Source organism: Schistocerca gregaria, chromosome 2 (genome assembly GCF_023897955.1).
Source record: "Schistocerca gregaria isolate iqSchGreg1 chromosome 2, iqSchGreg1.2, whole genome shotgun sequence".
Lineage (NCBI taxonomy): Eukaryota > Metazoa > Arthropoda > Insecta > Orthoptera > Acrididae > Schistocerca > Schistocerca gregaria.
In genome coordinates, this window is record NC_064921.1 from 592,378,453 (window position 1) to 592,392,839 (window position 14,387).

Sequence of the window (14,387 nt, forward strand, 5' to 3'; positions counted from 1 at the left end):
TCACTCTGCAGCAGTGTATGCACTGATATAACTTCCTGGCAGATTCCAACTTGTGCTGGAATGAGACCTGAACTCGAGATCTTTGCTTTTTGTTGGCAAGTGCTCTACTGACTTAGCTATCCAAGTATGGCTTGTGACTCTTCCTCATGGCTTTACTTCTGTCAATACCTTATCTCCTGCATTCCAAACTTCGCAGAAGCTCTCCTGTGGAGCTAACAGGACTAGCACTCCTGGAAGAAAGGATATTGTGTAGACATGACTTAGTCATGACCTGGGGTTGTTTCTGGATGAAATTTTCACTCTGCAGTGGAATATGTGCTGATATGAAAGTTCCTGGCAGATCCAGACTGTGTGCCAGGCAAAGACTTGAACTCTGTACCTTTGCCTTCCATGTGAAAGACATCAACCGACTGAGGTACCCAATTACAACTCACTACCCATTCTCACAGCTTTACTTCTGCCAGTACCTCATCTCCTATGTTCCAAAATTGCACTTTCCTGGAAAAGACAAAGGTCCCAAGTTCGAGTCTCAGTCCAGTCACAGTTTGAATCTGCCAGGAAGGATCACCTTTTATTTTTGCGTGAAAAACATGAAAAATATACATCTGATGAAAACACATACATCAAAGCATGAATGTCTGAAAATAATTTATCCTGCCACTTTAATAAGTAGGGGCCATTATGTGTAATCTACAAATCTTTCTGATAAAGACAGGCATATCATGACTTCAATATTACTGGGAGTCAGAGCTGTTCTGCCAATAATAATTTTGGTATGTTGAAAATGACCCCTCACTACGTCCGCCCGTGGTAGCTGAGTGGTCAGCACAACAGAATGTCATACCTAATGGCCCGGGTTTGATTCCCGGTTGGGTCAGATATTTTCTCCGCTCAGGGACTGGATGTTGTGTTGTGCTTATCATCATTTTATCCCCATCGACATGCGAGTCACCGAAGTGGTGTGAACTCGAAAGAATTGCACCAGACGAACAGTATACCTGATGGGAGGCCCTAGCCACACGGCATTTACATTTTACCTCTCACTATCAGCATTACTGACTGGCATCCACAAAGCCCTCACTGCAGCTTCCACAAAATGCTAACACTCTGATTTCAGGGAAAGAAGAATAGCAATTGTATCATCTTTACCTTCTCTACAAGAGCTAACTACTAAACCCTTTCATACTGTATGGTTAAAGATATTCTGATGTTAAAAGTTCTTGTAGAATGAGAATTTACATCATTAGCTGAGATATCTCAACACTCATCACGGTCATTGTTTCCTGGATCAAACAACTTACCAGTAGAAGAAATGACAATCTTACCTGTGTTGCACTCCATTAAGCCTGATAAGGCTTGCTCTACTTGCAGATTGGAACAGGGATGCTAAATTTACTTGCATTTGCTTCTGTTGTTTATGAAGTTTATCCAAGATCAGCTCTGAGTGGGAGAGGGGAGAGGTAGGGGCATCAGCATTTTTTTTTTCTTTTTTTTTCCATTGCATGTCAAGGATTTAAAATTGTGCACAGCAACAATCTTTTCTTCAACAGTTTCAATGAATTCTACTATATCATTGAGATATACACATTTAAGCCATAAGTTCCACCTGGTGATGAAAGGAACAAGGAAAAGTTTAGCTCTTGTGTGTTTACTTTCATTTTTCTGATTTAAGAGTTGACTGTATGCGTGCTTCCTTTTTTGGTTATTGAGGAAGATATGTTTTGCCTGACAGCACAATGGTTTAAATTACAGAGTTCCACTCCCTACACACTGCCTACCACATTTAGTTTGAGCCCAGCACTGCATGTGTACTAACCCTTCTGAAACTAAAACCCTAATTGCATTTATACACTAAATCTGAAGTTACAGAAACTAGCTTTTGGAACCTACTGAATTTTAAAGTTTCTGAGTTACACTCACAATTGCTGTGAACATTCTGTATCATTTGCACTTGCAGTAACTTTTTACTTGCCCCAACAAACAGTTTCCGAACTGTATCGTAACCTCAACTAAGTACTTATGTCAGAAACATGAACACACTCTGCCCTTTTTAAGTCCGTCGTTTCATCACATCCTTTAATCCTTCCACCTCATCATTGATTCGAGGTACAGAATCTTCCTGCAGTCTTCCAGATAAGGTCAAGTCTGCAGCACCTTAAAAATTCCAACAGACCTGATGTGACAGTACTGTTTTAACACCATTTGAGGAATTAAATTGAATGAGGGATCCAGCATGCATTATGTAACCCTAAGTTTTATTGAAAGATAAAAAGAGCATAAACACTGAGTTACTAATTTTCCATGGGGTACTGAAATCAATATGAAAACGCTCCTGTAGATGTACTTTGTCATTTGTGCTGCATGTATTGTGCCTGCCGTTGAATCTGTTTTTCAATGGCTTCAGCTCATGAGTCTTCATATTTTGCTGTGCCTAACAGCAGAATAATAATTAATGTACTGAGTATGAAAAGCATTTTAATTAGATTCCAATTCCCATGTAAATATTGCAAAAAATATAGTTATTTGTTAGATTGCAGGACTTGTGATCTCCAACACAGCGAACACACTGTGATTGTGTGTTGTTGTAAGAACTTGCACAACTGTAAATAGAAGGCTGTCAACTTTGATATATCATCCAAAACTTCATGCAGTAAACATTATAAAATTGTGACGCATGACAGTTTGGTTAGGTTGAGTAGGTAACTCTATTTCTACATTTTAAAAGTTTTTCCGCATACAGTTGGCAGCACAGAAAGTCCAAGTTTTGCTGATTCACCATGTCTCAAATTTTGTTCTTGCTGTGATAGTAAGGATTGTTTTTGGGGTGGGGTAGTTGGTTCTAGGCAACCATGAAGAAATTATCTTTCCTCCCCGCTACGTTTTGTTTTTGTTACATAAAACCATATCTTTCTTTTTCTAATAACACCAGGATAATTGCTATTTTGAAGCTTCGCAATCAAACCAGCACTCGTATTTCTTCCTCCAAAAGTGTACAATATAATTATGAGTTCAGGGGCATGAAAGGAAAGCGGTGGTTGGGAAGTGAGAGAGACAGGGTTGTAGCCTATTGCCAGTATTATTCACCCTGTACATTAAGCAAGCACTAAAGGAGGCAAAAAAATAATGTGAAATAGGAATTAAAGTTCAGGGAGAAGAAATAAAAACTGAGGTTTGCTGAAGACGTAATTCTGTCAGAAACAGCAAAGGACTTGGAAGAGCAGTTCAATGGAATTGAAAATGTCTTGAAAGAAAAATACAAGATAAACATAAACATAAGCAAAACAAGGATAATAGAATGTAGTCTAATTAAATCAGGGGATGCTAAAGGAATTAGATTAGGAAATGAGATAACTTAAAGTAGTAGAAGAGTTTTCCTGCTTTGACAGCAAAATAACTGACAATGGCCGAAGTAGAGAGGGTGAAGGGCTCTATTGATAGGACACATTTTGAGAAATCAGGGGTCACCAATTTAGTATTTGAGGGAAGTTGGGGGGAGGGGGAGGATATTAAAAATGGTAGGAGGAGACCAACAGATGAATATAGTGAGGATGTAGGTTACAGTAGTTATTCGGAGATGCTCTTAACAGAAGTTAATAGATAATATTTAATTAATTTCCACCAACTGTTCTACATTTTATTGCATTTTCTAAATGGTTGTTAAGTAAATTAAAATAATCTTGTTAGTTTCAGCATTGCTCATTTGTGTTTGCCACCTTTTTTCCCACTGCAAATGGTTATTGAGAAATATAACAAAGTTTCTCATTCAATCTGATGTTGATTTGAAATGTACTTCTGTAATGTAACACTCTTTCCTGCTGTAATGTAACACTCTTTCCTGCTGTAATGTAACACTCTTTCCTGCTGTAATGTAACACTCTTTCCTGTTTAGTATAGCTGTGGGCTCAATTTATTACTACATAAGGATGATATAAATATTTTTCTGCAGCAGAAGTTTTATTAAATGATACGGTGATATGGTATAAATTCATGTATTACCAAAGTTTTTCTTGTTGCAGGTGATTCCATTTGCAGTAAGAGAGAAATCAGCGGTGCCCCCAACCACAGTTTCTGTGTCTCTCTCTGTTCCACCCCCACCTTCCCCCACACACCCCCTTTCACCTGCTTTACCAATTCGTAGACCACGTAGTAGGGGGAGTGGTAATATAGTAAGTCGACACCTGCCTAAGGCTCCTGGGGTTGGATTCCATGCAGCACCTCCTACCTTGCAAAACTGGTACTCTCTTATGCCACCCACAGTACCCATTCCTCCACCTCACCATCCTCACCAGCACCCACATACTCGCAACAAGAACCTGACAAATAGAGCACATCATGGACGATGGAGTGGTACTACGCACTCTCACTCGCTTTACAACTGGCAGTCACATAAACCAGCACTCAAGGTCTAGAGGCCATCCTACAAGCTCAACAAGCATCCAGACTTTATTTTTATCAAATTACATTATGATTCAAAGAATATATTGATATGTAAGTTTGAATGTTTTATTCTGTGTGTCAGACTGTGGTGTATATTTTATGTGCAAAGTATAAAATTCTTACTTCAATGTACGCAGTACATTTAAAACGCTAATACTTACATGGGTTTTAAGTAAGCTTTTCATTTCTTAATTTCTGTTGTAAAAAGTCACATTAAAATTGTTATATAAATAAATATTTTATCAAGAATTTTTCAGAGCATAATTTGAATAAAATTTGAAAAATTCCACCTAGAATATTTGGTGCTAACGCCATTGCACAAATTTTGTCACAATTTTTTCCATGTATTTATGCTGTTAAAAGCACAATTCATTTAAATGGCAACCTGTTTACACTGTTTCATAGATTTATTTGTAACCTCATTGTGTCATACCGCATTAGATCTTCAGACGCATTCTGATATCAGACATAACACATGCATGACTGTTCATTGTATACTGTTAAATGTTTAGGTAATATGACATTCCTACTCTTAGTGTTGTCTATCTGCTAATGTTTCTCTTACCTGAACAATTCCTGTTCAATTACTCAGTTAGTGTACCACGTGGAAATAAAACAATATCAATGTGTTACCAGTCAAAGAAGAAATGTGTTTTTTGCAGTATACAGTATTGTAAACTTGTCTCGTTCAATGGACTGGATGTATTTTTAAAAAGTGTATGTGAACTGTGTGTACAGGAAGCCTCCATTGCATGCATTATTTGTGTTATCTGAAAGTGTTGCCTAAAGTTACTTCATAAATCTATACCATTTGAAATAAATGGCCTGCAGGTACACGGTTAAAAACGAATTTGTATCAATGCAAAGTTATTTTCATGAGTAGTTGATTAATTGGAAATGTTATGGTTATTATTCTTTTAAGGCTTAATACTTTAAATTTTTGCTGCTGTGGATAATTGTTTGGCCACATTTGTGATAATTGGTGCCGCCCTAAATAAGTGCCAAATTGGCATGACTTTGCATTGAATGGTTGTGTGTGACACTGCTGTCTGTGGTTTCAAAAACTTTAGTGTTTGTCTTGAGACAGTCTGTTCATATGATAACTGAAAGGCATCCAGCTTTATTACATTTCAGTATTGTGATAGCATTGCTTTCTTGTGCACCTTTACAGTATTGATGGTGATCGGCTATAGTAGGAAAATTAAATTCTCAAATATTTTCGTAGAAAATATATTGAGAATTATGTCTTTCAGTATTTGAGTGAATCATCTAAGTTCTCAGTAACTGGAAAGTCATTTATTTCTTATTATAAATGAATACTGATTGTTGTACTTGCATGGTTTAATAGGTAGTTTCCTTTTGTGGTCTGAGCAAACACTGAATGATCTGACCTGAAACACTGCCATCCACAGTGAGCTCAGAATAGTTTTCATTTAAACAAATATGAAATAAATATTTTGGGCAACATGAAATTTTAATCAAAGAAATGAATAGACATATTTGCAACAAAATTATTGGCAAATGTTCGTTTGTGTATTGCAAATGACATTTTGCCATTACTCTTAGACAGAACAAGATTTCCCAGTAGCAGATGTGATCAGCTTTGTATTCTTATTCTTGATTTCTGTGTATGCAGTTCCCTAAATAATATATTATTGATGTCATTTGGTGTGGGTGTAAATCTTGTGCTTAGCATTTTGGTGCTTTATTTCACAATGCAGAATTATTGTGCATAATGGATGTTTGACAATAACATATTCTTCTACAATGAGCAAATAAAATACTTCCATTTTCGCATCTTTTAAGTAGTGGTGTTTTCCCATTAAAGTTTAATCATTATACCAAATGACTGGCTGTAATACCAATGCCTCATCTCCCATTACAATTTCAGTACTAAAAAAGATAAAGTTTTGATATATCTTCCGTCTTACAGTTTTTCACACATGCTACTACTGCGTAGCGGACATGACAGAAATTTCTGTTAATACTTGGTTTACTTGGCCTCGTGTAACATTCACTTAGTGTTTCTTGACAATGTATATAGTATGAACATGATTATGATATTGATCAGACTCTGTACCTGAGCTGTAAAAATTAAAAAGCTAAAATTATCAATTTTAATTCCCTAATGGGTGTAGTGTATAAGAATAGTAAAACTGTGTGGTATTTTTTATGTTGAATAAGTCAAAAATACTTCACATCATATAGGTGTGCATGTTCATCATCAATCCTCAGGTACGGAACATTGCACTGAATGACTTACATGATGTGAAGTATTTGATACAGAGTAAAATACTAATTAAAAGATCTCTCTTTCTCTCTGAGTATGTGATAATATTTAGTTGTGTTTGAAAGCAGTGCATAAATCATTGGTAAAAAAATGGAAGTGTATTTTGCAAATTCCACATTCCATTGTTAAATATTTCTCTTTTTAAGTCCAGAAATATGTGTGAGAAGAAACAGTAATTACTTAGTAATAATTTACTATATGGAATGTGAGTGGCATTAATGTTAATTGTCTAATATTGCATGTTGTTGTAAATTTGCCCTTTTTATCTTCTGTGCATCATTTTTAGATGCATTTTAAGCATGTTTCAGCACCCAATACTTTCATTACTAAAGCTGTGGTTCTATGCTATAATCTGTACTGGATCTGAAAGCAGATTTGTAAATCATTGTAATTTTTAAAAGTTGCAATATAAACTTTCTGTTCAGTGTAAGAGTAAATTAGAAATTCGCTGTTCTTGTTTTTTGTCAGCACAGTGTGTAGTTAAAGTGGCTTCACGTTTCACATATTTCCATGTTGCACATTTCATTATATTTGAAAACTCACTTGTCTTCATTAAATTTCTTGCACTGTGGAATTTTTTTCTTCAATGATAATTTGTTTTGCTGCAGACTTTCATCTGTTTACATAGAATCAAAAGAAGAAAGTTCATTATCTTATGTTCCTATATTTCATTTTAAAATTGTATATCAGAATAATTAGATACATTAGTGCAGACCTTGATGTTTCATAATTGTTTTGTACTTTTCAGAAGTTCGTACAATGTATGAGATTGTATATTAAGAGTTACAGCAACATAGATAGTTTTGCATCAGATCAGTGTGGTTTTTTTTTAATACTCCCATATTAATTTTAAGTGATCCCATCATTTTGTCTCAGTTGCATGTTCAACATTGTGCTCTGTGAATAATACATACACTGTAAAGATTTGGATATATGAAATCCCTGAGTGTCACTGATATTGTTAAAGGACATTAAAACAGGTTTTAATGCGTATTCCTGGGTTCGATAAAAACACACAACAGAAATTCAAAATTTTACATGTGCAGTTTAATACCAAGAGATCAAATACAAAATGTGATTGAAATACAACATGAGATTTAAAAAAAGGAATGTACACATAATACAATAACAATTTGTAGGTGTCAGTTGTGCTCATAATAGAGCTAGGGGCAACGAAGTTTTTCCGTTGTAGGTGATTACTTTTCATATGTTATTTTGTTATTACATGTTATTTTTTTAGCACATTTCGATGACATGTGCTATTAGGTGCAACTTGATGTTTTAAGGTTGCACTCGAGGATATAATATGGTATCCAAACAGTTGAACTGTCCTCAATAATTCTCAACACTCATAGTGATATGTAATAGGCACACTAACAAAATAAGAGTATTAGCCCCCCCCCCCTCCCTCCCTTACAAAATATCACACTAGTCACATTAGGGTGCTGTAGAACTGGTACCAGACTTCAGCAAGTCGTACCACCACCCGCAAACAGGGGCTATTGTATTTGTATGTGCCTGTGGCTAGACTGTGGATAAACTTGCTTGATTTACTGGTGTATCTGAGTGGATTTTCAATGTATCTAGAGTATTACTCACATTTGCAGATCAGTGACCGTAAAGAGATCCTAGCAGACAGGGATCGGAGACAGGTCTCACATTTTGCAGTGACAATTTCAAACAAAACAGGAACTGCTGCTGTCAGTGAATGTTGGTCCATCTCAGCCGATCTCTGAGTGAACATTGTGAAGAGAACTGCTTGACTGGGCATTTAGTCACGTATCTCGCAAAAGGCCATTGCTCTCAGTTGTGATAAAGCACATCTCCAATGGGTTAAACAACACAGTATCTGAGTGGAGGTATATTGTGTGATCCAGCAAGTCACAGTATTGGCCCTTTTCAAATGATGCAAGGTTTCTTGTGCACTGATTGCCCATTGAGGCATTTTAACCTGCAGTGTTAGTTCATGCCAGAGATGGGACAATCTGTGGCCTAATTCTACAACCAACAAGAAATTTTATAGTATGTTTTCATACTGCAGTACACAGTATAACACAGCATAACACTAACCTGCGAAGAGCGTGTACGGGTTCAGGTGGAAGGGGAATGTTTGAAGCCATGACTGAATGCTGGTAGGAACTTTGAGAAATACTTTCGTATCAGAAGAAATTAACGAACTTATTTCTGATTTCCTGTGCTAGACAGAGTAGGCCGAGGCAAGGTGAGTGGAAGTATTGTACTGGGATAAGAATTCTTTCAGTGTTACCCCCCCCCCCCCCCCCCCCCCCACTTTAACATACAGGCAGTACAGTCTGTTAACAACAGCAAAAATTTATCATCCCTATATTCTCCTCGAGGATCCTGGATAGTCTGGGCTGCAGTGCTGTGATTTGTCTTCTGCAGTTCTTTACACTGGAGAATGAGAGGTTTTCCTGGTGCTGTGGAATGTCATTTTCCCACCATGACAGCTAAAAAAGTGTGACAACCATCAGTGGTCTTTTCAACTGAAAGCCAAATATAGTGGCCACCAATGTCTTTTTTTATCTCCAGCAATAGCTCTTTTTTTCATAGGCCTGTCTCAAATAATTTTTGTGAAATGCCAACACTTGTGGCATATTGCGGCTGCTGACACTGTCCTGGAAGCTCTTAAAAGTAGGGTTCTTTAGCTTGTTTCATGGCACATAGCCGACACGAGGTAAAGCTTCAAGTCCACTGCACTACTTGTCACTGTGGAAGTTAATGGTTGAATCTGTTGTTTGTTCTTAATCCTAGTGACACTCATGATCCGAGCTGTGTAACTCTTGCGTTGAAGGAAATGTGATTTTATAGTAGCTTATCTGAAATAAAAACACACACACACACCAGTAAAATGGCAGGGGGGGAATGAGCATGTAAAATAAGCTTATCAGAAACAAATTTTTAATTTAATTTTGATTTGATGATGAGAGGAAAGAAGACTGGTAGATAAAATTAATGTTAAAAATAACCTGTTTTTGTTGACTTGTTTTTGACAGGCTTGGCAAAAAATTACATGGCTGCCAGTTGTGAAATTTAAGTCTTCTCCAATCCACTGCCAGTGGCTAGCACACTGGACTCGCATTCAGGAGGACAACGGTTCAAACCTGCATCTGGTCATCACAATTATTTTTTCTGTTATTTCCCTAAATTGCTTAAGGCAGGATGGTTCCTTCGAAATGGCATGGCAATTTCCTTCTCTATCCTTCCCCAATACGAGCTTGTGCTCTGTCTCTAATGACCTTGTTGTTGATGGGACATTAAACACTGATCTCCCCCTGTCCTCCTCCTCCCAATTCACTGCCAGAAAAGACCAATTTTGATGATTATGACAAAATTAATTTTTAAATAATGGGAATTCCTGGATGGAGCAATGTGTAAAATAAGGGGGAAAAGGAATCATTCACATATAGTGGATCAAAACGTGTAACAGAAAATGGCATTCACATTAGCTTTCAAGCACTATCTATTTTTCTAGCAAATGTACACACATTTACAATCACACAGACACCCAAATGTATAATCCTGTGGCCATGGAAAGGGTTGCCATGTCTGTGCTCCATGCATCAATCCACTATAGGTAGAGGTCTGTGTGGATAAGAAAAGTGCAATCCGCAGAGACCTAATCCGCATCTGCATCCGCAGCAATTAATCCACATCTGTATATATTTATAAGTTTTGAATTAGTAATTAATAGTAATAGACAGTAGTACTTAGAATTATGGTATGTAATCACATAGTTATTGTTAGGGTGCCATTTCTGCGACAACTTAACTACTTTTGACTTCTTAAATCACAGAAAATGCTCTATACCTACTCTAAAGCAGACCATTCCAAACAGGAAAGCATTGGCGCTCCTGAGCGCACACAGTAGCGGCTCGGATCTCATGAGATTGGAGACGCTATTTAAAAAAAATTAAATTCAATGTAATAGTATTAAATAATGAAAATACGTGTATAGAAACAATTATATTTCGCTGCTCTTGTGCCAAGGCAGGTGAAAATGATGATGGTTTTAAACAGTTACTAGAACATTGCATCATTTACCGACAGTTTTTTTGTACTCGCTGCTTGGCTGTGTCAAATTTTGAAGCCATTCATGTCAGCTCATGATTATATTATAGCTTACGCGTTCAGTCCTCGTCATTTCCAGGTGAAAATATTTACAGTATTAGGCCTACACTGCAAAACGCTGGCGCACCTGTGGAGAAGTTAAACTGCCAGCAATAATTGACGTCCGGAAGAAATAACTCATCTTCCGAAGAGTGACAACAAAATCAGTGGTTATAGAAATTAGGAGTCCATTTAGCTTTAGCTAAAAATACGATTGAAATCTTGAGTCTCACCTTTTGGCTGATATAGCGAATTAAGACCAAGCGATAAATGAAATTTCTGTTTCATTCTCAACTAAACAAAGTTTTTCACTCTTTAAAATATCCTCAACATTGGTCTAAATTACTAAGATAAAATTTGCAGTCGATTTCGTAGTTAATACTTTCAATGTTAAAAAATAATTTTTTTTTTAGAGTTTAATGGAATCGCAAACAATTTCAAGATGTCTATATAAAAACCACTGTCCCATAACTTCAAATGTTAGGCACTGTTCCCCGTTAAGCAATACCGAGTTACAGTTAAAATGTTTAATTTTGTTAAGAATTTTAGCCCTTATATTTAGTAATTGGCTGGTAAATTAAAAGACACATTATTATTTTGGATGATTTAAATATTTTGTAAGTTTTCAATGTGATCAGAATAATCTTTTACGAGCTATCACAGTCACGGCTTGTTGGTGGTCGTGAGCCGTAGTTTGAAATCCCACTTGTAATTAATTAGAAGGGCAGCCGTGCCACCGCTCTGGCCGGGCTTTTTCACTGTTCACAAAAAGCGACAATGCTCGGCCGCTGCAAATGTTACTGTAGTGCACGCTAAAATTTAGGTAGGCTCTTAGGAGATAATCATTAACTAGTTTAATAATATTGACGTGTTAGCTGTTGAATGTTCTTGTTGCGAAGAGTAAAAACTTGAAATTGGGCTCTTTAATATGAAAATCATAACAACACAAATTGCTTGATAAATATTTCCTTCTTTTACCTAGTGCTACTTAAATGTTTTTGTTGGGAATAGTAAAAATATGTCGAGGAAATTCTTTACTATAATTATTACAATAAAAACTCACAGGCTTCAGATATAATATTTTCATCTTCTGCTTGCTTCTGATTCAAATTCTGTAAAAGAAAGAATCAGATGAAAAAAAGTGTAACTAATTCAGATAAGCCCAAAAAATACAGTGAAGTAAGAAAAGCTGTACAAGTACCTTTTTACTTTGGAACATTACTATGCAGGAACATGATGTCATCAATTGTCTGTGGCTTCAAAGATGTGCGTCGATCCTGCATTATTTGTCCTGCAGTAGAGAAGCTTCTCTCAGATGGCGCGCTGGACGCTGGAATACAATGCACGAAGTATGCGAGTTAACAGGTCGATGCCTTTCGAAAATTGGACTTTATCATTCTTATATCTGAGAATTTCATCTGACGCAATGTCAAGATCTCTTGTAGATTCGTCTTCTGAGGAATCTTCAAATTCATTAAAAAGTACGTCAGACTTCTGCTTTTTTGCAGGAATTCCAGATGTTGTTTCCTCCTCATCTTTACAACTTCATCTGCTAAGAAATTTTAGGTTTTTATATTTTGGATTCAAAAACGTTGTTAGTTTTTGGGTTACTGTTATGTCCAATTTGCTGATTAAAATAGATTTGGATGTACTCTTTAAATCTATCAGAAGTGGGCTGACGCCATCCTTTTTTTTTTTCAAGGAAGGAGAGAAGTTTTAACTTCCACAACACACATAAATAAAGCGCAGGGGTTTTGGAGGCTTCGAGATCACAAGACGCTATTTTAAATGGTCAGAAAGGTTATTATATCTTCCAACATCCTCTTGTCTATAGAATCAATCAAATTATCTTGATTATTCTCTGACAAAATTGACAGAACTTCAAACCATTGTGAATTAATAGACTCAAACATATCCAATATACTGTTCCATCGTGTGTCTATATCTCCTTTCAGTGACTTCTGAAGGTGATTCTGAAGACCAGATCTTTTAAAGAAAGTAGTGATAGCTCGACAGGAATTTATTAGTCACTGCACGTCACTCTTTTCATCATTCGTGTCTCCTCGAATCGTGTGCTCGAGCGCAGTATTAAGAATGTGTGCTGAGCACGAGAGCCTCTTTTATTGGCGAAGTGCTGCCACAATATTTAGACATCTATCCATAATGAACACTGTTATTCACAGCACTGAATAAATCGAACGACCGTAGTATCTTAATTAATTAAAGTTTAATGTTTTCTCCTGTTTTTTTTTTTTAATCTCACTCTCAAAATTTCTGGTGCGCAACACTCAATCCTCAAGTTTCACTTCCTCTGTGCAGTCACTCCCGTATAGTTTATTTTACGGTACGAATCAGTCCATAAATCGACAGTTAGTGCTCCACCTATATCTCTGAATATATTCTTCACTTCTGTGGAGACAGTTTCACACAGACGATCGGCCGTTTCCTTCAAATTTCTGGATATGGTGATTGGATGAGGTAGCAGTTCCTTAGCACTCACTGCACCGTACTTGGCCCCCACATCAATAAGAAACTGTGCCGTCTCCGGCTGTCTTCAAATTTGGCGGAACTTCAGGAACTTTCACGTCTCTCTTGGTATTTAAATAAGTATGCTACTTTGTCCAGCCTCACACGAATGTTTTAGCAAATTTGAAGTTCCACTTTTGTGTCCAGTGTAGGAATATACTTTTTTACATGCAATACAAGCCACTATAACTTTTACCTTTTCATTGCCATCAAATATGTATCCGAATTTTTTCCAAATTGGCGATTTCAATTTGTTTTCCTTCACTAATGTAAAATCACCTTTTTTCACCTTACACGAAATTGTATCCCTCGATATGGTGTTCATTCGAAGAAACGATATTTTTTACGATGCACGTTGTCACTCGGTCACTACAAAGGGCCAACTGAAGGCAGCGGTAAATTGCAACAGGCGCCTGTCTGGTTGACAGTGCGCAAGTTTGCCACCCAGAGAGCACTTCACAGGCCACACAAAAGACACAGTTGCGGAAACGTATTAGGCGCAGGTCTCTTGGGTACAGCTACGTCGGTCGTAGCCAGGGGCTGAGGACAACAGATATCCGCTCTACCCGGGCCCTGCAAGATTCCAAGAATGTCAACAGACTTGAAGTTTTCAACTAACATTGCAACATACATCCTGGGCAGATGCCTCGCTCATTATCCGCAGATGACCCGCGGATATCCGCGCTGGTCGCGATTTTATCCGCCAAGTAACAAATACCGCGGATATCCGCCTCCGCACAGACCTCTACCTATGGGCGAGTTGCCTTAAAGGACGTAACGCAATGCGAATCAACACACCACCCAACTTTCCTTTGTGATTACAAAATAAATAGCCTCAAGTGTCACCAATTGGTTATTTTACTGTACCTCTATTGTCTGTGACATTTAAGTAAAACGACTGGCTAGGTTTGTTCCACGGCAGCAGTGATGTAGCCTCAAAGCAACATTGCAGTGGCAGTGCATGAAACACAGTGTTGATTTTGGTCAAGGCTATATTTCTTATACC

The 14,387-nt window shown here is 37.2% G+C and overlaps 1 protein-coding gene and 1 long non-coding RNA gene across 4 annotated transcripts in view; one reads left to right on the top strand and one right to left on the bottom strand.

The window, feature by feature from the left end:
* The window catches only part of LOC126334183 (protein BTG3-like), a 47,887-nt gene extending 40,347 nt beyond the window's left edge, over window positions 1-7,540 (top strand). For all 3 annotated transcript variants that reach the window (XM_049996807.1, XM_049996808.1, XM_049996809.1), the window contains exon 4: window positions 4,017-7,540. In XM_049996807.1, the coding sequence (XP_049852764.1) occupies window positions 4,017-4,409 (393 nt within the window). In that variant the 3' untranslated portion in view covers window positions 4,410-7,540. The remainder of the gene's footprint in view (window positions 1-4,016) is intronic.
* A 1,716-nt stretch (window positions 7,541-9,256) lies between these two features.
* LOC126334219 (uncharacterized) lies at window positions 9,257-12,143 on the bottom strand. Its single transcript, XR_007564613.1, has 3 exons — window positions 12,057-12,143; window positions 11,919-11,967; window positions 9,257-9,564 (listed from the first exon to the last, which is right to left on the bottom strand). It is a non-coding gene; the product is annotated as an uncharacterized LOC126334219 (long non-coding RNA).
* Between the last annotated feature and the right edge of the window lie 2,244 nt (window positions 12,144-14,387).